The sequence below is a fragment of the Panthera pardus genome, unplaced genomic scaffold, assembly GCF_024362965.1.
Source record: "Panthera pardus isolate Hobbes unplaced genomic scaffold, ASM2436296v1 HiC_scaffold_20, whole genome shotgun sequence".
NCBI classification, from domain to species: domain Eukaryota; kingdom Metazoa; phylum Chordata; class Mammalia; order Carnivora; family Felidae; genus Panthera; species Panthera pardus.
In genome coordinates, this window is record NW_026526766.1 from 69,893,430 (window position 1) to 69,916,904 (window position 23,475).

A 23,475-nucleotide genomic window follows, 5' to 3' on the forward strand; every position below is an offset into this window, starting at 1 on the left:
CTGAGAAGACTTTTTGGCTGATAGAAATATTCTACATCTTGATTGTGGTTATATGACTGTATACATTTGCCAAAACTCACTGAAAAAAGGTGAATTTTATTTTATGTAAACTATAGTTTATTAAGCCATTAAAATTTTTTTAATGCGTATTTATTTTTGAGAGAGAGAGAGAGAGAGAGACATAGTGTGAGTGGGGGGGGGGGGGGCGGAAAGAGAGAGAGACACAGAATCCGAAGCAGGCTCCAGGCTCCTAGCTGTCAGCACAGAGCCTGATGTGGGGCTCGAACCCATGAACCATGAGATCATGACCTGAGCCGAAGTCAGATGGTAAACCAGTTGAGCCACCCAGGTGCCCCTTTATTAAGCCATTTTTTTAAAAAGTATGAATTTTGGAAAGAAAGAAATAAAACATTCACAGATTGTATGTTTAAATATAAGGAAATCTAATATAATCTATAAGGATTAAATAAGTAAATTGGCAAGGGAGCTGAATACAAGGACAATTACAAAACACATTGGTACTTCTATTTACTAGCAACACAACTAGGAAATAAAAAGTTTTAAAAATAATTTATAATTACAAAACACAAATGAATGAATCTAATGAAAGATTTTGAATACCAGTACACTGCCAACCGTAAAACATTCCTGAGAGAAATTAAATAAGAATGAAATAAATTGAGGGATAAACCATGTTCATGAATTGGAAGACACAATATGGACAAGATATTAATTTCCCTTAAATGGACCTACAGACTTAATGCAAACTCAATAAAATGTCAGGAAATTTTTTTAAAGTGGCTATTAGCAAGTTTGTTGTAGAATTTATATGGAAGGACCTAGAACAGCCAAGGCAATATTGAAGAATAACAAAGCTGAGGACTCCACTACCAGCTGTAAGATTGTTATAAAGCTATGGAAATGAAGACAGTGTGATACATAGATAAACAAATAGGCCAATGAAATAAAACAGAGTCCAGTAACACTCCCATCCATACATGGTCACTTGATTTATGCCAGATGTTTTACAGGAAGCCAATGGAGAAAGCATCAACTTTTCAGTAAAGAGAAAAAGAAGAAACTGGATTCTTCACACCATGCACAAACATTAATGATGGACCACAGATATAAATATGAAAGATAATAAAACTTCTAAAAGGAAACATTGCAAAATATCTTCATGGTCTTGGGGTATGCAAAGATTATTAAAATAGGATACAGAAAGTATAAACCATAAGAGAAAAGTTTGATAAATTGGATGTTATTATTATGAATGACTTCTATTCATCAAAAGCACAATTAACAGAGAAGGCAAACCACAGACTAGTAGAGAATATTAGCAATACATATATATCTGACAAAAGACTCATACCCAGCATATATAAAGAGCTTTTACAAATCAATAAGAAAAAGCCATACAATCTAATTTTAAAAATAGACTGCAATGATTGTTGCCCAAAAGAGGATATCTGAATGTCAATTGCTTATGAATAGATGCTCAATATCAGTATTCATTTGGCTAATGCAAATTAAAACTTCATGATCCTCTGAAGGGGTATATAGGAACTCTGTAACTATAACTGCTCAGGAAAAAGTCTATTAATCAAAAAAAATTATTAACAAGGAAAAACAATAACAGCAAACTCATAGAAAAAAAGATAAGACCTGTTACCAGAGGTGGAAGGTGGGGGGAGGGAGAACTGGAAGAAGGGGGTCAAAAGATACAAATTTTGGTAATAAAATAAATAAATACTAGGGATGTAATAGACAACATGAGGACTGTAGCAGATACTGCTGTAGGATGTATAGGAAAGATGTTAAGAGACGAGATCCTAAGTGTTCTCGTCACAAGGAGAAACATTTTCTGTCCTTTTTTTCTTTCCTTCCTTTTTTTCAAAAACTGAATCTGTCAATTATTTCTCAGTAAAACTGGGAAAGAGCCCCCCTCATGATGGTCTATCCTCCCCCCATCACTTGATGTAATTAAAAGTATTAATCAACTTAGCATTAACAAGGATGTAGAGCAACTGGAATTCTCGTTGTTATAAGCATTTTGGAAAGCTGACGGTATTTACTAACGTTGAATGTAAGTAGATCTTATATCCAAACATGCCACTTTGTGAATACCAAAGACCAGCACACTCCTATGTTCATCAAAGGACATGTATGTGAAGATTCTTCGCAAACTGAAAACAACTCAAATATCCAGTAACTGTAGAATAAAAAATAACTTGTGATGTATTTATGCAATGGAAAACTATCAATGAAAAAGAACAAACTACTGCCACACACAATAAGGGGGATGAATCTCATAGACATAAAGTCGAATTAAAGAAGCCGGATGCAAGTGAGGACGTGCACTTGATCTCTGATTCCATTTGTATGAGGTTCAAAAGAAGGCAAAACAAATCTACGGTGATGAAGGGCAGAATGGTGATTGTCTCTGGCAACAGGGAGCCTTCTGGAAGGCTGGATGTTTATTTTCACTATATATACATATGTATGTATATATATATATTTTTATATATATGTATTTATATATAATATATATATTATATATAAATAAAAAAATATATAATATATATAAATAAAAATAATATATATTATATAAATAAATATAAATAAATTTATATATAAATTTATATATATATAAATACATATATATATAAAAATATATGTGTATGTGTATAACAGACTCTTCTTCCCTTCCTTCTTTATCTTCTCCCTTCATCCTTGTGTGTCTCTAGAATCTGACAATTTATTAATTATACATATTTTAGTGTCTGTTTGATTAATTCTACTTCCTTGTGTATTAATACTCTTTCTTGACATTATTGCTCTTCTCCCAGTGTTGGCTTTCCTCAAATGTTCTTGGCTGCCTACTCTTCTTTGACGTTAGAAGTCCCTGGTAGGCTAATGGTTCAAGTTGCTTCCCATCACCGTGGGGGGGATGGATTATGCGCTCATGGTTGTCCTCCAGTGCGGAGGTTCTTGGACCCACCCCTTGAGTTTTCTATGAATTTGGGGCTTCAGAATCTGCACTCAGTGCTTCCACCTGGGAGAGATGCTGCTGTCTGTCACTCATTACAGTGAAGGAGGAGGAAGTGCTGACAGGTCTAACTGCTTCTCAAAGTGGTTCTCAAATCTCCGTCTCTTAACCAGCAGTATTAGCATCACCTGGGAACTTACTGGAATTGCAAATTGTCAGGTCTCACCCCAGACAAACTCGGGGGACGAGGTGCAGCAATCTATACTTGGACCCATGCTCCTGGTGACAGTGATGCCCTGTTGAGTTTGAGGACTGCTGTCTTGCAGAGAACCCCAGTTCATTTCCTGGACGATCCCTCTCTTCCTTCACCTTCACTGTTTCCACTGCAGGACGCTTGCAAGCATTTCAAGCTAAGATTTCTTCCTTCCTCTTTCTCAGTCCAATCCCAACTGCTTTCTCTCATTCAGAAATTCCTGATAGTTTCTGGTGGGTTATAGCCCCCATTCTTGATTTCCTGTGTTCTAATAGATTTTTATTTTTAATCGTGGTAAAATTTATATGACATAAAAGTTAATATCTTAACTATTTTTTTTTAGTTTTTTAAATGTTTGTGTATTTTTTAGAGAGAGCGTGAGTGGGGGAGGGGCAGAGAGAGAGGGAGACACAGAATCCAAAGCAGGCACCAGGCTCTGAGCTGTCAACACAGAGCCCGATGCAGGGTTTGAATCCACACACCTTGAGGTCGTGACCTGAGCCAAAGTTGGGTGCTCAACCGGCTTGAGTTACCCAGGGTCTCCACTATCTTAACTATTTTTTTTTTATTTTTAAAAATGTTTATTTTTGAGAGAGAGAGAGAGAGAGAGACAAATTGCGAATGGGGGAGGGGCAGAGAGAGAGGGGGAGAGGGGGAGAATCTGATGCAGGCTCCAGGCTCTGAGCTGTCATCACAGAGCCCGACCCACCGCTTGAACTCACCGACTGTAGATCATTACCTGAGCCTAAGTCAGACGCTTAACCGACTGAGCCACCCAGGTGCCCCTATCTTAACTATTTTTAAGTGTAGAGTTGAGTAGTGTTGAGTGCGTTCACATTGTTGGGCAACCCTCACCACCGTCCATCCCTAGAACTTTTTGTCTTGCAAAACTGAAACTTAACACCCTTTAAACAACAACTCCCCTTCTAATGAATTCTTTAAACATTTTTTCCCCCTGTCAATGAATAGAATTTTGGGTGGAATTTGAGTCAGTAGATGCATGTCCCTTGAATGCCATCTTGTGTGTGTGTGTGTGTGTGTGTGTGTGGTTAAATATACATTACATAAAACTTACTATTTTAACCATTTTTAGGTGTATAGTTCAGTGGCATGAAACAGATTATGTTGTGCAACCATCACCACCATCCATCTCTAGAACTTTTTCTTCTTCCTAAACTGAAAGCTCGTACCCATTGAACACTAACTCCTGGGGTGCCTGGGTGGCTCAGTTGGTTAAGCTTTGGACTCTTGATCTCAGCTCAGTTCTTGATCTCACAGTTTGTGAGTTTGAGCCCCATGTTAAGCTCTGTGCTGACAGTGTGGAGCCTGTTTGGGATTCTCTCTCTCTCTCTCTCTCTCTCTCTCTCTGCCCCTTCCCCACTCACATTGCACATGCACTCGCTCTCTCAAAATAAATAAATAAACTTAAAAAAAAAGACACTAAAAAAAAAAAAAACTTAAAAAAAAACCCTCCCATTCCTTCCTCTCTACCAGCCCCTGGCAACCACCCTTATACTTTCTGTCTCTCTGAATTTTACTACCCTAACCACCTCATAGAAGTGTAATTATACAGTATTTGTCCCTTTTGTAATCATTTTTTAAATGTTTATTTATTTTTGAAAGAGAGAGAGAGAGACAAAACGTGAGTGTGGGAGGGGCAGAGAGAGAGGGAGACACAGAATCTGAAGCAGGCTCCAGGCTCTGAGCTGTTAGCACAGAGCCTGATGCAGGGCTCAAACCCATGAACTGTGAGATCCTGACCTGAGTCGAAGTCAGTTGCTTAACAGACTGAGAAACCCAGGTGCCTCTGTATTTGTCTTTTTGGTGATTGGTTTATTTCACTTAGCATAATGTCTTCCAATTTTATGTTGGAATTTCCTTTCAAATTTTATGTTGGAATAGATTGAATAATACTCTGTTGTATGTATATACCACATTTTGTTTTTCCAGTCATCCATCAAGGATGCCTGGGTTTCTTCCACTTTTTGTCTATTGTAAATAATCCTGCTGTGAACATGGGTGCACAAATATCTCTTCATGTCCCTGCTTTTAATTCTTTCGGGTATGTAGCCAGATGTGGAATAGCTGGATCATGTAGTAATTCTGTTTTTGATTTTCTGAGCGACCACCAGGCTGTTTTCCACAGCAGCTGTACCAGTTTACATTACAACTATGCACAAGGGTTCAAATTCCTCCACATCCTTGCCAACACTTGTTATTTTCTTAGTTGTGTTTTGTTTTGTTTTTGATAATAGCCATCCTAACAGATATGAAGTGGTATCCCATCAAAGTTCTGATTTTCACTTCCCTAATGATTAGTGATGTCGAGCCTTTTTTTCATGTGCTTATTAGTCATTTGTATATCTTCCTGGGAGAAATGTCTATTCTAGGACTTTACCTGAATCTGGTTGTTTGCGTTTTTGTTGTTCTTTATATATTCTGGATATCAGTGCCTTAGCAGATGCAATTTACAAATATTTCCTCTCATTCTATCAGCTACCTTATCGCTCTGTTGATAGTGTCCTTTGATGCATAAAAGTTTTTCATTTTGATGAAGTCCAGTTTGCCTGTTTATTCTTTTGTTGCTTGTGACTTTGGTGTCTTATCCAAGCAAATCAGTGCCAATTCCAATGGCGTTGAGGCATTGTGTTTTCCTCTCTGAATGCCATCTGGATCCAACCTCTAATCGCAATTTCCAGTTGTCTGCTAGTTGAACATAAATATCTAACTTTTTCCTACCTCTACTCTGCCTCTGCCATTAGTATAGATATTTTTAAAAAATATTTATTTATTTTGAGAGAGAGAGAGAGAGAGCACAAATAGAGGAGGGGCAGAGAGAGAGGGAGAGAGAGAATCCCAAGCAGCTTCCGCATTGTCAGCACAGAGCCCAATGTGGGGCTCAACCCCATCACCCATGAGATCACGAACTGAGCTGAAATCAAGAACCAGATGCTTAACCACCTGAGCCATCCAGGCTCCCTTAGCCATCCAGCTATCCAGCAATTTCTCTATCAGTTCAAAGTGTAGATACAGCTGCTCTCTGATGAAAGGCTAAGGCAGGCTGGAGTAAGGTCAGAAATCGGAATGACCTTGATCTTAACCCTGGTCACACTGAAAGGGGCCTGAGAATAGTAGAATGGGCAGAGCTTTGGGAATAAAGGGAACCTTGCTCAAAATCTTGGGTTACAGCCTGCCTCTGCCCCACACCTAGTGGGGTGACCCTGAGCAAGTTCCACCAATTTGAGTGTCAGTTTTTATCTTTTATCTTTAAAATGGGGATAGTATTACCTACCCTGAGGTATACTTGTGAGAATGACAGATAATATAAATGTCTCGCTCTTAGAAGCTGGGAACTCTGATGACTGATTACTTGGTTGTCACCCGGTTCACCCCCCTCTACTTGGCCTCTAGCCTGTGAGCATCTCCGGAGGCCAACCTAACACATCTTCCTCTCCAGATCCCAACACCTGATCCCAAGCCTGGTCATTTTAAGGACCTCAGTAGGCATTTGGTCAGTGAGTGATTTAGAAGGTGAAAAAACATTCCCTTGCAACCTGCCTGAAAGTCACATCATGGTCATGGCAAGCAGGTGTGAAGTCTGAGTCTGAGGCCTCACGTTGAATGCATTGCACCCTGCACCCTGCTGACTTCCTGCATTTTTCCTCTTTGAATACATTACTTTCCACATTCTGGATGCCGCATGATGCCCACCTCTTCTCTCTTCTTTCCTGCTGCTGTTTTTTTTTTTTTCCAAGTGAAAATGATCCAGCACCAAAGATAGAATTTTGGAAGAGGTTTTGGTGGACGTGAAAGCCAGTCCCAAATGTTCTGATTTCAGCACTGCAAGTCTGGGGTCTGGGAAACTCTCGATCCTAGGGCTTCCTGAGAACAGTTGGTCACTCTGAACAGACAAGGGGAAGCTGACTGGCAGATACACTGACTACAAGATTGAGATCTTTTGAATTCCCTCTAAAGTTTGGTTAGATAGGTTCTGTAGGGTTCTCACAGGTGACATTGAACTTAGTACTTAGATGAGCATGGTGTAGATAAGATTTTCATTCTGTTTTCATTCAAAGTTTTATTCTCTGTACAAAGCAATCCCACTGGCCACTTAAATTATAGCATGTAATATTTCTTAACACAGTCAAGTGGCTGAAATTGAGACTGGGCCAAAAAATGTATTAATTTTGGATCCTACCTCCTTTTCTAAACCTATTTTCAGACTACAATTTGCTCTCATCAAAACCAACCATTCTTTGGTGAGGTATTTGCTCAAAGACAGGTCTTTATGAGTAATCTTTAGAGAAAGAGGAAGCAGGTTAATTTTACGCTAAAATCTGTTGGATGCCAAAGGCGGTAGGATATGCAAAAATAGGAGCTTAAGGTGTTTAAAAAAAGACCCACAACTTTTCTTCCCGGTTACTATTTCTGAGTTCAAATTTAGTGGAAGATCATTGCAATCACTTAGCTGGAACATGATCAGGCAGGGAGTTTACATCCTGGTACATTCATTATGATCTCTCACTGGGCCAGTGGCCTCCACATGCTGTTTCCTGGGGTCCAGACCCTCCATTCTGGTATTAGCCACCCACTCAAGATGTCCAGCTTATTTGTTTTTAATTTTTTTAATTATTATTATTATTTTTTTTTGAGAGAGAGAGAGGGGGAGAAAGAGAGAGCAAGAGAGCTTGGGAGGGGCAGAAAGAGAGGGAGGGAGAGAATCCCAAGCAGGCTTCATGCTCTCAGCACACAGCCTGGTGTGGTGTTCACAGCTACCAACCATGAGATCATGACCTTAGCCGACACTTAATTGACAGAGCCACCCGGGTGCCCCCAAAATGTCCATTTCACTGGCTATTCCACTTCTCCCAGGGTGAATTCCAAAGGCATCCCAGGCTTGCCAGAGACTATCCTCAATGGGTCCTATCAGCTTGCTTCCTGCCTCCCTCCCGGCTTCTTCAGAGCCTTCCCCTTATTCACATAATATAAACTTAAATTGAACAATTTTAAACTGAACAATTCATTAGCACTAGTACATTTACAATGTTGTGCAACCATCCCTACTGTCTAGTTTTGGAACATTTTCATCACCTTAAGCAGGTTGCTCCCCATTGTCCTCCCCCGCCCTCCCACCCCCAGTCCCTAGCCACCATCATTCTGCTTTCTGCCTCCATGGATGGGTCTACTTTGAATATTTCGTATAAATGGAATCATACAATATGTGACCTTTGTGTCTAGCTTCTTTTCTGTAATACAGTATTTTTTAAGTGTTTATTTATTTTGAGAGAGAGAGAGAGAGAGAACATACGTGTGTGAGGGGGGAGGGGCAGAGAGCGAGAGGGAGAGAGAGAATCCCAAGCAGGCTCTGCTTGATCCCTTGGACAGTGACATCATGACCTGAGCTGAAATCAAGAGCTTAACTGACCGAGCCACCTAGGTGCCCCTGTAAGAGGTTCATCTGTGTGGTGGCAGCATTAGAAATCCATGCCTTTTTAGTGGCTGAGTAATATTCCATTGAATGAATATACCACATTCTGTTTATTCATTCATCTGTTGATGGACATTTGGACTGTTTCCATCTTTTGGCTCTTGTAAATAGTGCACCCATATACGTGTATTTGTCTGAGGGCCCGTTTTCAATTCTTCTGGGCATATCCCTGAAAGTGGAATTGCTGGGCCGTATAATAATAATTCTGCATTTAATGTTTTGAGAAACTGCCAGACTGTTTTCCTTCTCTCTCTCTCTCTCTCTCTCTCTCTCTCTCTCTCTCTCTCTCTCTCTCTCTCTCTCTCGTGTTTCAATGCTACAATGTATTCAAGAGAATTTGTCATAGTATCATTAGAAGACGCCATTCATTGTAACAGGCTGTATACGTATCTGAGGGTAGGGATGATGTCTTATTCTTCTGTGACTCGCAGGTGGGCTGGTATAGGGCTTCCCAGAGAAGGTGCTCAATAAAATGTTTGTGGAATTGGATTGACTCCAGAGGGATGAGACACGGTTTTATCCTTGAGGAAAATGTGGTGTAGGTGGGGAAGCTTTGAATACAAGTAATGAGCTAAGTGGAGGTGGAAGGTGGGTGAGGCACAGAGGAGCTTAAACCAGCTCATTTGGACAAAGGGAGAGAAACACCAGCGTCATAGAACTAGTAATCTGTATGCCTGGCTTCTGTGGCTGCTTTCCCTTTATCGAACTCATTATGCTTCTCTGGGAAGTTAAATTCCCCTATCAAATGAAAAGATTGCATATTTTAGTGATATTCAATTTTTTGGTTTCCTTTAAAGCAGCAGAAACTTTGTTTTTCCTATGAACTCACAGGGGAAAGCCCCGTGGGGCCGGGGTATGCAGCTTGGGGTATGTGTTTGAGGACAGAGAGCTGAGGCGGAGGCCAGAATGCAGGGCACCCTTTATCCCTGCAGCCCCGAAGATCTTGGCAGAACCCCAAGATTCCAAGATTCCAGCACATTCTGAGCCTCCCTCAGTGGCTGTGAGAGACCTCTGTTCTGCAAAGATTAAGAAAGCATGAGTGCACGAAGTACATATTATTTTGTAAAAAATATTTTTTTCGAGCCATAAAGGAGAGCTTAAAGGTTGAGGTAACCACAGAAGCAAGAAAAGAACAAAAGTTCTTTCTTTATGAAAAATTATAGCGAGTAGTATACTTGGTTAAAAAGGGAGTGCCCCATCTCCTTCTCACCTCCTCATCCTTAAAAAGAAAAGATATTGTGGGTTGACTTCATGACAGAATTGTCAAATGTTTTTGCTTTCCTAACCAAACGGATTCCTGCACCATGAGAGCATTTCCTCTGAAAAACGTCCCGTTCTGAACCCATGCCGAACATGTCAATGGGCAGGCTTAGTCTTGTCCTTACTCTCTGGGTTTCCTTTTCTCTCTGTCTCTCTCTCTTTCCCGGGGAAATGTTTTGAAAGTGTAACATTTACACTGTACCCTCATGTTGTCTTTTCTCTCTAGTTCTTTGCTTTTGACTTAGCCTGCAAAATTGGGGGTTAGCCGAGTCCCCCAGCCATTTCCTGACACGCCTGTTGCGTTGACAGGCCGTAACCTGTCCCTCAGCAATGGTCACTGCTGACGCTTGCCTTGCTTTGGTCTTACCAAGTTCTTTCTTTCTGTGAAGCTCATTTGTAGGCCACGCTTCTGCAAATATACTGCCTGAACCTCAAAATCTCTTCTCTTTGTTCAGTCTGAGGCACAGAAGTTATTCAGGCACTGAGGCTGAAGATGGTTTACACAGATGTCTGAATTTGCCGGAAAACATGTTGTTCTTAAGGTGAACGTTAAGTGAACATTCCTACTTGCTGTCATAGAAACATAGTTTAAGCAGTGTGACCACAAACATTATTCACATTCTACTATTAACCCTCTCGTTCATATATGTGTGTGTGTTTGTATGTGTGTGTGTGTGTGTGTGTGTGTGTGTGTGTGTGTGTGTGTGTGTATATATATATATATATTTGGTAGGGAAGGGACACACATATATATGTATATATATATGTGTGTGTGTGTGTGTGTGTGTGTGTGTGTGTGTATTTGGTGGGGAAGGGAGGCTCTTCTTGAAATTCTAGAACTTTTCAAACTGTGTTTCTAAACAATGAGCACCCCTTTGGTGGCATAGTGCTATTATAAAAATAGCAAGGATATTCAGCTTTATTATCCCTCCGATTTTTCCTGCTTAACCTTTGCTTTCATCTCAAAACGGGCATGAATATACACACTGCAATATTTCCACCATCCCTTTAAGTGCTTTGTTAATTTTAAGGGAACTTACGGTTTTCCGGAGTCTGTCCGCCTGACAATAATCCCTCTTGCTCCACCATGATGCCGCCCGACTGATGGAGAATTGAATGCTATAATCCTTTAAAGAGCACTTCAAAAGTGATTTTGGAAAAGCTGAAGTCTGTCTTGTAAACCCCAGAACTCGTCTCCGAAATCTCGCCTCGATCGGCTTCCAAAGTATAATGCAGCATGATTATTTTCCTCTGGGGAAAACCTGTGAAACAGGTCTTCGAGCTCCTTTGGATGTGTCAGAGTTTTAATTGATTCTTTACCATGTCGGTCCACCCCATAATAGCAGTGCTACGCACAGGACGTGTTTTACGGGAATAGTCACCCCGAGCTTAATTTGTTGTTGCACAGCAGGCAGACTATTTCACAATGAAAATAAATCTGTTTTGTGCCCTGAGAATTTCTTTCTGGTGAACTGTATTCTCTTATATAGAGAGCAGAATCCTTTATAGCATCCAGTTAGCTCTGCCGCGGCCACAGGGAAGACATAGTCACTGTTCCTTATCAGTTCTAGAAAAGCATTTTGGTTCAGAAGATGGTTACCCCAGAACTCTGATCCTTGCGTTCATTTACTTTCTTCTTGCTTCTGGAATCACAAGACAGAGGCGATCCACAGGCCCTTATTAATTAATCTGTGTAAAGCAACCTCCTATACATTATCTCATTTTGTTCTCATGGTCACATTATAAGGAAGGCAGGGCAGGCATCATTATGCCCATTTTACGGAAATGAGTCCTAAAGGAACTTGCGACCTACTCAGGGAGCCACAGATAATAAGCACCGGGCAAGAACTAGAAAGCAGATACTCTTTTTAGTAATTACTCTTTTCCCTGGAGGACAGCCAGCACTGTTCTACCAGGAACTGGCTGCAGCAGAATTTCTTTCCCCGATACAATTTGTTTATTCATTCAGTCAACAAACATTCGCAGTGAGTATGAATTTGGGAGCTCAAAATTCAAGTCTGCTGAACAAAGGTAGCTTTCTTCTTTTATGACTGCAATTAAATTTTCTCCTGGGTCTTCATTCCTTCCGGTGGTAGAAACGGTTCAATTCTAGGCTTTCTCAGCTGGCTCAGGGAACTCCTGTCCCTTTCTTTACATGATTGTATATAAGTTCAAGCCACTGAAAGTTGTGTGTGTGTGTGTGTGTGTGTGTGTGTGTGTGTGTGTGTGTGAGAGAGAGAGAGAGAGAGAGAGGACACGTATGGCCTTCATGGGTCTTTCCATCCTGACTGCTATTGAAACGTGCAGCCCATCTGGTTTTCAGACATTTGGAAAGTGCTGGCATTCGTTGTCATGTGGTGTTTATGTCTGTTTGTTTAAACTCGATCTTGGGGCATCTGTAGAACCGTTGGCTGTCTCTCTTCCAGCTAGCTTCTGTGTCCTCCTTGTAAGTGCGGGAGGTGTTTTGTGGCTCTCCTGAGCTACTCGGAGGCTCTGGGGGGACGCCATAGGGCTATCTCAAGCCCGCTTGGCCTAGCCTTGTCATATGTCATTTTTATTCTGAAGCTGCTCCCTCCTATCCTGTGCATGGGAGTGGGGAGAGGAGACTGTCTCCCCATCTCCTCAGGTACCACCTAGCGTGAGGCACAGGTCCCTTTGCTTCTAGGATGCACCGAACCAACCTGGGCTGTATGTGATATCCCTAAGCACAAGCATACCCCTCATCCCTGGTCTTAGCGTGTGGGGAAGGAGGGCAGTGCACTGTGCTGGCTGACCGGGAGCATGTGTAAGGTGCCACCTGTATGTTTCTCAAAGACCTAAGCAAACACTCTACAATTCTACAATTTCCTTACTATCCAAGCTGTTTGGTGCTCACAACTTTGGGCAACTCATCTGCACTAAGATCCAAGTGGAAAACCAAAGGAAACATAATGATAAAACAATTATAATTTTGTATCTGTGATCTCATTGGCCTTCTCCACCTCAGCGAAAGCTAGTAGGGTTATCTCCATGTGGCCCCTATAAAACCAGGGTGACTCCGTAGCCTCTTCTAGGCACCGTTGCATGCTAAGAAACACCCATCTGGCATCCTGAAATAATCTGAATTTTTACCTCTGCTTCTCAAAGAAGCCCTGAAAGAGAGTAAGTTCATTACATAAAGCAATTTCCCTCCTTCTTCCGTCTTCTCCTTTATCATCTTCTCTCCCCCTTCCTTCCTATTTATCCTATTATCTATCTATCGATCTATCTATCCATCTATCATCCATCAATCTATTCATCCGTCCACCCATTTATCTATCTATTAATCATCTAGATAGATAGGATCTATCTATTAATCATCTATATCTATCTAGCAGGAGCCATAGTGGGAAGACCATGGGATTTGCAGTTAGATCAGGTGAGTTCAGGTGACTCCACCACTTATGAGTGTGTGGCCTTGGTCAGAACCTCCCTAATTCCAACTTCTTCATTGGTATAGTGGGGATAATAATAGTATATGCCTCATGGAGCTGCTATGAGGCTTAAGTGAGATAATGCTAGTAAAGCACTTTGCACAGTGTCTGGTACATAGTAGGGTCTTAATAAATGGCAGCTATAGTGGGTATGACGATGGTCATAATTACTGTTGTTATATAGGTAACAAGGCAAAGTCATCACACTTGTGAGTCAGGTGCGCTGAAGGCTTGGGGAGATGTTGTCAGCTGCTCAGCCATAGTACACACTCTAAGCCACATCGAAAGCTGCTTTCTATCCTGGAACATGCGTTGAATCAGTGAGATGGATTTGAGTTTGCGGGATCAGGAAATGTGACCGGGAAACGGAGAATGTTGTAGATAACACACTCACATCTCGCTTAGTTAACGTTAGTAGGCAAAGGAAATGAAGAATCCTACATTTTCTAAGATGGTATTTTTCAAAGTTGGAACAGAATCATCTAGTACACTTGTGAAGATGCAGATGCTTGGGCCCCATCCCTGATCTAAGAAATTTGACCTGTGGGCAGGGCCTGGGAAACTGCATTTAGCTGGCTCCCCGGGCAATTCTTCCGTTCACCAAAATTTGTGAAACACTTCTCTAGAAAGAAAAGGAAGAAGGTGGGCGTGGGGATGGGAGGGGGAAACAAAAGGAGAGCAGGAGGCAAAACAGGAGAAGAAAGAGAGGAGAGGGGCTACTATTGTGACTTAGAGTATTAACAGCTTCCCTTTGTAAATCTTCACTGGCCTGCCATTACCCACCATGATAAAATAAAACCTGGATTTCACTTCTTACAGATCCTTCCAAAAGTCCATTTAGTCAACCAAAAGTTTTTGAGCCTGGCTGTGGACGAGAACCCTGGAGAGAAACAGAGGACAGAGACACATCCAATGGTGGAGAAAGACATGTACACACACATCCCGTAATTCAGTATAAAGGCGCTGTGACAGAGATATGCATCAAGCATAAATGGAAGGCTGAAGTAGGGGCACTAAACCCAGATCGGGGAGATCAAGAAATGACTTTTGGGAAGAGAGGTCCCTGGACTGAGTCTTGTAGAGGGTAATCATTCATTACAAAAAGGGGAAAAGAATTAGTAGGGAGAGTGGGAGCCAAAGACTCGCACAGACAACCGGCAGGGTGTGTCCAGATGTGCTGGCTCAGATGGCTGTCCAGAGGAGGTAGTGCAAGGTGGGAACCTATTCTGTTAGAACAGTGGTCAGGAGCCACTGTTCCCATGTACCAGCCACATTGCGAAAGGTCCTGTGGGTTGTGTCAAGGAGCTTGATCAGTGAGGAACTAACTACCCAAGAGTGGAAGCAAAAGATGAATTGGCAAGATTCTCATTTGTGTTTTGTAATGTGATTTTTTTTCCCCAGAATGGATACTTTTATTGATTTTTCTGATTTATACATATGACGCATGCCAGCTGTGAAAATAAAGATAATTCAGAAGGACATAAGGAAGAAAGTAAAAGTCACTTGGAATTCCAACACCCAGAGAAACTCTGCAATTAACATATGTGCTTATCCTTCTAGACTTTCCTCTAGGTGTGTGTACCTCCACCAACACACGTACACACAACATATTTTTATTTTTATTTTACTTATTTGTTTGTTTATGAGAGAGAGAGCAGAGATAGAGGGAAAGAGCGAAAATCCCAAGCAAGCTCTGCACCAACAGCACAGAGCCCGATGCGGGGCTCAAACTCACAAACTGTGAGATCATGACCTGAGCTGAAATCAAGAGTTGGGCGCTTAACCGACTGAGCCATCTAGGTGCCACTCAACATATTTTTAAATGAGATCATTTCACACACATTGTGAAATACTGCCTTTTAATCCTTTTATCTTGACAATATTGAGTTGACATCTTTCTCTGTCTGTAAATACTAATATATACCTTAATCATAATTTCTAATAGCTCCATTACTCACTTCTGACCTCTTTTTCCCACTCTCTCCATGTTTCACGGTCCTCTTCCCACTTGGCCTCGCTCTAAGTATCAATTCGGGGTCTCAGCACTCAATTCCATCAGGCGGCTGGAGATGCTCCATTGTGTGACCTTGATCCTGGTAGGGCTTCTGTGATGGTTAATTTTATGTGTCACATAATTTATTTGCTTGGGCCATGGGGTGCCAAGATATTTGGTTAAACATTATCCTTCGTGTGTCTGTGAGGATGTTTTGGGATGAGATTAACATTTGAATCAGTAGACTGTGTGAAACAAATTGCCTTCCCCAAAATGGTGGGTCTCACCTAATCTATTGAAGGTCTGAAATAGAACAAAAAGGAGGAGGAAGGGAGATTTTGCTCTGTCTGCCTGACTGTCTTCAAGCTGGGACATCAGTTTTCTCTTGCCTTTGGGCTGTAACTCAAATTGGAATTTATACCGTTGGTTCTCCAGTTTCTTAGGCCTTCTGACTTGGGCTAGAACTATGCCATTGGCTCTCTCCTTGGTCTCTAGCTTGTCAACTGCAGATCTTGGGATTTTTCAACCTCTATAATAAATCTCTTATAATAAGTTCATATACGTATGTATATATGCTTTTAAGTATTTATATGTTGTTTTTTTTTTAAATTATTTTTAATGTTTGTTTATTTTTAAGAGAGACAGAGCACGAGTGGGGGAAGGGCAGAGAGAGAGAGGGAGACACAAAATCCAAAGCAGGCTCCAGGCTCTGAGCTGTCAGCTGTCAGCTGTCAGCCTGACATTGGCTTCGCACTCACAGACTGTGAGATCATGACCTGAGTCAAAGTTGGACGCTTAACCAACTGAGTCACACAGGAGCCCCTATATGTTCTGTTTCTCTGGAGAACTCTGCATAATGCAACTTCCTGCCTTGTTCCTCTGTGTCTTCCTGGCCCACCATCTCCTCTATCCCCAAATCCCTTGCTTTGTCCCCTCGGTCATAGCAACATGGATCTTAGTAATGTTCTTCCCGTCCTAATGCTCACCTGCTTAATGTTTCTGTGGCTCCCTATGGCCTTCAGGATGAAGTCCCAGTTTTCTTAGGCTGGACCAGGAAGCTTTCTGGTCCACTGTTCCAGTCTCATCCCCCGCCCTTCTCATCATCCATCACCTGCAGCCACTCCTCCTTAGACCTGCCTGTGTTTCCTGCTTCTTGTTTCCCTGCCGTTGCTCACACTGTTCCTGCTGCCTGGAATGCCCTCACCCTTGAAATGTATCTGGTTCACCTGGCTGACTCCAATTCATCCTTTAGAACTCCACTCAGTCATCACATCCTCCAGAATTGTCTGACATTAACTTAGCCTGGATTAGCTATCCACTTCTCTTGTTGTTCCGAGAATACTCCGTGTTTCCTTCTGTTGTTTCTTTTGTCAGGTTGTGTTAGCAGGATCTCATGTGTCAGTCTTCCTCATTGGATTATAAGCTCCTTCACTCATGTGACTTTGTATTTCTCGACCCTAAAATGTCATTGACACTGAATATATGTTTGCTGAATGAACAAACCCACATTTTTGTAGAGGGGGCTCTTCAAGAGCCATCCCACTCTTCCCATACCACCTACCCTGGTGTCTCAGATCTCTGCCCTGTGGGTCTATGCCGATTGCTGCTTTCTGCTGCCTAGATGGGCACCTGGACCTTGTACTTAGTTTGGACCTTGGCTTGTGATGCTTACTTCTGCCTCTGCCTTCCCTCTCTTACTGATCTTCTGGTCTGGACTCCTAGGTCTACCCTTGCCAATGAGCCAATAATGCCCCATCATCTGGGTCTGTTTGAACTCCAAGGCCCAGCCCTCTCCATCCAGTCCATCTTATCACCTTAACAAAATAAACAAAAAACCAAAACAAACAAATAAAAAACCCTTCAAAACAAAAAAAACACCTCAGCCATTTCCATATTCCATGTTTAACTTCATAGACATTGAACATTATTATTAATGTTACTCGATTCTAATAACACCTTGACAGAAAATGTCCTTCAGAGCAGAACAACAAAACTGTGCATTCGTGTGGGTATGTGAAGTTTACAAGGTGCATTCACCCGATTGGATTCATTCAGTCCTCCTAACAACCTTGCACAGTGGGTTATTATCCCCATTTTACAGATGGGGAGACTGAGGCTCAATGTATTTAAGTGAGCTGCTTGAGGGCTCACAACCAGGAAGTAACTGAGCATGAACTTTAGTTGAGATCATTGGATTCCAAAGCTTTGAACTCTTTGGAGTTCACCATGGTATTAAAACATTAGATATATCTGATTGTGAGCTTAAAAATATGCCCTCTCCAAATCTATCCTCTATACTACTATTAACATAATTTTTTAAAAACTTAGATTTAGATCAGATTTCTTCCCTGATTATAATTATCTAGTGGACGCTGGTCCCTCATCTAGTTACACGGGGTTCTGTTGGATCTCTGACCTCAGTCTTACCCCACATCGTAGCAATCTCCACCAGGTACCTTGTTCTAAAGGCCAGTGGTGTTCCAGCCTTGGTGCTCTTTGACTTAATCTTTCACTTCCACTGCTTCTACACTTTGCCTTGCCAGTACTTCCTTCCTATCTAGCTCAGGTGTCACTTCTACTCTGGACCCATGTTTAACACACCCCATCCTCACTCTCCCTATTACCTGCTTCGGAGAGCCATTGAGTGAGTCACGCATTTTTGTCCCAGCACCTCTAACCATTTGTGGTTTTGTTTTGATTATCTGTCTGCCTCTCCCTGAAGACCTCTATATTCCTTCTGGCTAAAAATGAGGCCCAGGTCCTCCTGTGTTTATAGACACAGCCCTTAGCACAAGCCTGGTGCAGAGCAAAAGTGGAAAGTGGGAAGGCAAAGGTGGGAACACTAGGACGTGTCCTGCTGTGGTCTGTGCAAATCCTGGCAGGGATTTGGGGAAGGAAGCCTTCAGTCCATCAGTCGTGCTGCTGCCTGAGGCATCTTCCACAAAATTGACCACATCAGATCCAGGATACAATCTCGTGGTTTCCTGTAAGCTGAACTCCCAAGCATGGTATGCAAGGCATTCTGTGTCTGTCCCGGTCCACCTCCCTGGCTATCCCAACCTGCCCCTCTCCCGCACTTCAGCCACACCCAGCTCCTTGACCTTTCTAAACTCGCTCAGGCGCTCAGGTGGGTTGAGTTGCCCTTCCTCTTGGCATGCAGTGCCTGGCACCTGCAAGGCACCTTCCTCCCCTCCCTGCAGGAACACCCCCAAACAGCCCCCTGGTCCATCACTGCTTCCTTTGTGATTGCTCAAAGACTTCCTCAGATGTCTCACACTGTCTTTTTCTGTTTCTTTTCCTCATCATTGCCATCTGCCCTATTTAGAACAGCAGCCCTCATTTCTCTGTAGCCACTTACCCTGCTTTATTTTTCTTCAGAGCTCTTAACACGACCCGACATTTTCTGAGGTTATTCATTTTTTCCATGTTATTGTGTGTCTCCTCCCACTAGAAAGCAATGCATCCAAATTCCCAGTAGATATTTATCTTAGGGATTAAAGAACAGCAACAACAAAATGGCAGTTTCTTGGAATTCTTGGGGATTCTCCAACTCATGTTATTCTTTTTGAAAATCTGAAAAGTAATTTTTCATAACCTTATTTGTTTTAAAATGATGAGTGACCATAATAGTAAACAAGGAATCATTTTTCTGTGATAGGGTTATACCCAAAATTTCAGAGATTATCTGTTTAAAAAACCTGACATACTAAAAAATACAAAGCTTGTTAATTATAAATCAATGTGTTGTGATAAGATTATATATTTCAGTAACATACAAAGATGATTTTCATCTGATATTTTATTTTATTTTTTATTAAAAAATTTTTTTAACGTTTATTTATTTATTTATTTATTTTTTTAATTTTTTTTTTTTTTTTTAACGTTTATTTTTGGGACAGAGAGAGACAGAGCATGAACGGGGGAGGGGCAGAGAGAGAGGGAGACACAGAATCGGAAGCAGGCTCCAGGCTCTGAGCCATCAGCCCAGAGCCTGACGCGGGGCTCGAACTCACGGACCGCGAGATCGTGACCTGAGCTGAATTCGGACGCTCAACCGACTGAGCCACCCAGGCGCCCCTAACGTTTATTTATTTTTGAGACAGGGAGAGACAGAGCATGAACAGGGGAGGGTCAGAGAGAGGGAGACACAGAATCTGAAACAGGCTCCAGGCTCTGCGCTGTCAGCACAGAGCCTGACGCAGGGCTCGAACTCACGGACTGCAAGATCACGACCTGAGCCGAAGTCAGCCGCTTAACCGACTGAGCCACCCAAGCGCCCCTGTTCTGTTTCTTTAAAGAACAAAGATCGGGGCGCCTCAGTGGCTCAGTCAGTTAAGCGTCTGACTTCAGGCTCAAGTCATGATCTCACAGCTCGTGAGTTCGAGCCCCGCGTCGGGCTCTGTGCTGACAGCTCAGAGCCTGGAGCCTGCTTCTGCTTCTGTGTCTCCCTCTCTCTCTACCCCTAATCCACTCGCATTCTGTCTCTGTCTCTCTCAAAAATAAACATTAAAGAAATTAAAAATAAAATAAAATAAAAGGTTAAAGGAGGACATTAACACAAATTACTTTTTTATTCATCCTATGACGCATATTCCAGAGGTAAAATATTTTTTCGTGTTTCATTGATTTGGTTAAGAGTGAATCCAGAAGTATCTTCAAGTTGGGTACATATTGTTTCATACAAGCTCATTTTCTTAATAAGCTTTGTCTGTCTACTTCTTTCACATCAAATATCACCTCCTCAGAGAAGGCTGTGTAGACTGCATGGTTCAAAATAGCAGTGCCTCACTCCTGGCTTTGCCTTGGTCCGCCTTCTTCCCTGCCAACGAGAGACGGCTAAGTGCTAAGAGAAGAGAAGCAACAATCTGTCAAGTTTTAACCGGGCAGGCCCTCAGAATTCTACAAATTCCGCATGAGTCAACCCTGTGAGAGGGCTGCTGATCCTTCTACAAGTAGCCAGAGCAATAGTAATAAATAGTAACAGTTATAGCAAAAATAAAAGCTATTTTTTAAAGAATATTTGGTTTGATTGGTGCAGCCGCTCTGGAAAGCAGTGTGGAGGTTCCTCAGAAAATTAAAAATAGACCTACCCTATGACCCAGCAATAGCACTGCTAGGAATTTATCCAAGGGATACAGGAGTACTGATGCATAGGGGCACCTGTACCCCAATGTTTATAGCGGCACTCTCAACAATAGCCAAATTATGGAAAGAGCCTAAATGTCCATCAACTGATGAATGGATAAAGAAATTGTGGTTTATATACACAATGGAATACTACGTGGCAATGAGAAAAAATGAAATATGGCCTTTTGTAGCAACATGGATGGAACTGGAGAGTGTGATGCTAAGTGAAATAAGCCATACAGAGAAAGACAGATACCATATGGTTTCACTCTTATGTGGATCCTGAGAAACTTAACAGAAACCCATGGGGGAGGGGAAGGAAAAAAAAAAAAAGAGGTTAGAGTGGGAGAGAGCCAAAGCATTAGAGACTGTTAAAAACTGAGAACAAACTGAGGGTTGATGGGGGGTGGGAGGGAGGGCAGGGTGGGAGGGAGGGCAGGGTGGGTGATGGGTATTGAGGAGGGCACCTTTTGGGATGAGCACTGGGTGTTGTATGGAAACCAATTTGACAGTAAATTTCATATATTAAAAAATAAAATAAAATAAAATAAAAAAATAAAAAAATAAAAAAAAAAAAAATAAATAAATAAATAAAAAAAAAAAAAAAAAAAAAAGAATATTTGGTTTGGTTCTGTGTGGGTTTTATTTTTTTTTATGTTTATTTATTTATTTTGAGAGAGAGAGAGAGAGAGAGAGAGAGAGAGAGAGAATTCCAAGCAGGCTCTGGGCTGTCAGTGAGCCCGCCTGACGCGGAGCTTGATCTCACGAACCCCGAGATCGTGACCTGAGCTGTAATCAAGAGTAGGAAGCTTAACTGACTGAGCTACCCAGGTGCCTCCTGTGTGGGGTTTTTTTTAATTTACTTTTATTTTTTACTTTTTTAATTTAAATAATTAACAGACAGTGTTATCTTCGTTTCAGGTGTACAATAATCGTGCTTCAACAATTCTCTGTATTACTCAGGGCTCATCCTGATAACCGTGCTCTTAATCCCCTTCACCTATCTCACCCATCCCCCCACTCCCCTCCCCTCTGGTGACCATCAGTTTGTTCTCTATAGTTAAGAATCTGTCTCCTGGTTTGTCTCTTTTTTTTTTCTTTGTTACTTTGTTTTGTTTCTTAAATTTCACATAAGAGTGAAATCATATGATATTTGTGTTTCTCTGATTGACTTGTTTCGCTTAGCTTTGTACTCTCTGGATCCTTCCATGTCGTTGCATATGGCAAAATTTCATTCTTTTTTATGGCTGAATAATATTCCATTATATATATACCACATCTTCATTATCCATTCATCTATCGATGGACACGGGGCTGCTTCCATAATTTGGCTATTGTAAATAATGCTGCAATAAACAGAGGGGTGCATGTATCCTTTCTAATTAGTGTTTTTGTTTTCTTCAGGTAAATACCCAGAAGTAGAATTACTGGATTATATGGTAGTTCTATTTTAAATTTTTTTAGGCACTTCCATACTGTTTTCCACAGTGGCTGCACCAGTTTGCATTCCCACCAACAGTGCACAAGGGTTCCTTTTTCTCCACATCTTTGCCAATGCTTGTTTCTTGTGTCTTTTAGTCATTCTGATAGGTGTGAGGTGGTATCTCATGGTGGTTTTGATTTGCATTTCTCTGATGATGAGTGATGTTGAGTGTCTTTTCGTGAGTCTGTTGGCCATCTGTATGTCTTCTTTGGAGAAATGTCTGTTTACATCTTCTGTCCATTTTTAATTGGATTATTTGTGTGTGTGTGTGTGTGTGTGTGTGTGTGTGTGTGTTGAGTTGTATAAATTCTTTACATATTTTGGATATTAATTCCTTATTGGATATATCTTTTGCAAATATATTCTCCCAGTGGGTTGTCTTTTAATTTTGTTGATTTTTTTCCTTTGCTGTACAGGCCTTTTCATTTTGATGTACTGCCAATTGTTTATGTTTTGCTTTTGTTTCCCTTGCCTCAGGAGACATATCTAGAAAAATATTGCTATGGCCAATGTCATAGAAATTGCTGCCTGTGCTCTCTTCGAAGACTTTTATGGTTTCACATCTCACATTTAGGTCTTTCATCTATCTTCAGTTTATTTTTGTGTAGGCTATAAGAAAGTGGTCCAGTTTCATTTTTTTTGCATGCAGCTGTCTAGTTTTCCCAACACCACTTGTTGAAGAGATTTTTTTCCTATTGCAAAAACTTTTTTTTTTTTTTTCGCTCTTATTATGGACCAGGCACTTGGGCGGCTGAGTCGGTTGAGCGTCTGACATCGGCTCAGGACATGATCTCACAGTCCATGAGTTTGAGCCCCATGTCGGGCTCCATGCTGACAGCTCAGAGCCTGGAGCCTGTTTCGGATTCTGGGTCTCCCTCCTCTCTGCCCCTCCCCCGCTTGAGCTCTGTCTCTCTCTCAAAAATAAATAAAACATTGAAAAAATGTTTTAGCTTACTAACTCTATGGGAGTAGGTAGAATTATTGTCTCCCATCTTATCAGTAAGTTTACAGAGGTTAAATACCTTGCCCAAGGCCATGCAGCGAGAGCCAGGATTTGAATCCAGAATGCTTGATTCTGCGTTGCATACTTTCCACTATGACATCTTACTGCCTCCGGAACAATTTTATTCTATGCATAATATACAGAGCATACCATGGTGTATGTTTCTAGGAGGAAAGTAGGTATGGACTCACCGCCCCCCCCCCATGCTAACTACGTGGCACAGAAGAGGGCTGTGTCTGGTTTTCGGACCTTCCGACTTGAGTCTTCTAAGACAGGGTCCAGAAATAAACCATGAAGGTGGGACAGTCAGGGACCGGGGAACAAGCCCCAAGTGAAAAATGTTATGCACCTGGGGCTGTTCTTGCTGAATTGCTTCTCTTACAGAGCAGAACCCAGGATGTGGCCCAATGGACAAGCCAGACTTAAA

At 41.6% G+C, this 23,475-nt stretch overlaps 1 protein-coding gene across 2 annotated transcripts in view; it reads right to left on the reverse strand.

Annotated features, from left to right (window-relative positions):
• The window catches only part of PTPN3 (protein tyrosine phosphatase non-receptor type 3), a 148,253-nt gene extending 137,035 nt beyond the window's left edge, over window positions 1–11,218 (reverse strand). The window contains exon 1 of one of the 2 annotated variants that reach the window (XM_019454247.2): window positions 11,031–11,218. In XM_019454247.2, the coding sequence (XP_019309792.2) occupies window positions 11,031–11,079 (49 nt within the window). In that variant the 5' untranslated portion in view covers window positions 11,080–11,218. The remainder of the gene's footprint in view (window positions 1–11,030) is intronic. The other variant, XM_019454246.2, reaches the window with a different exon arrangement.
• Window positions 11,219–23,475: the final 12,257 nt, after the last annotated feature.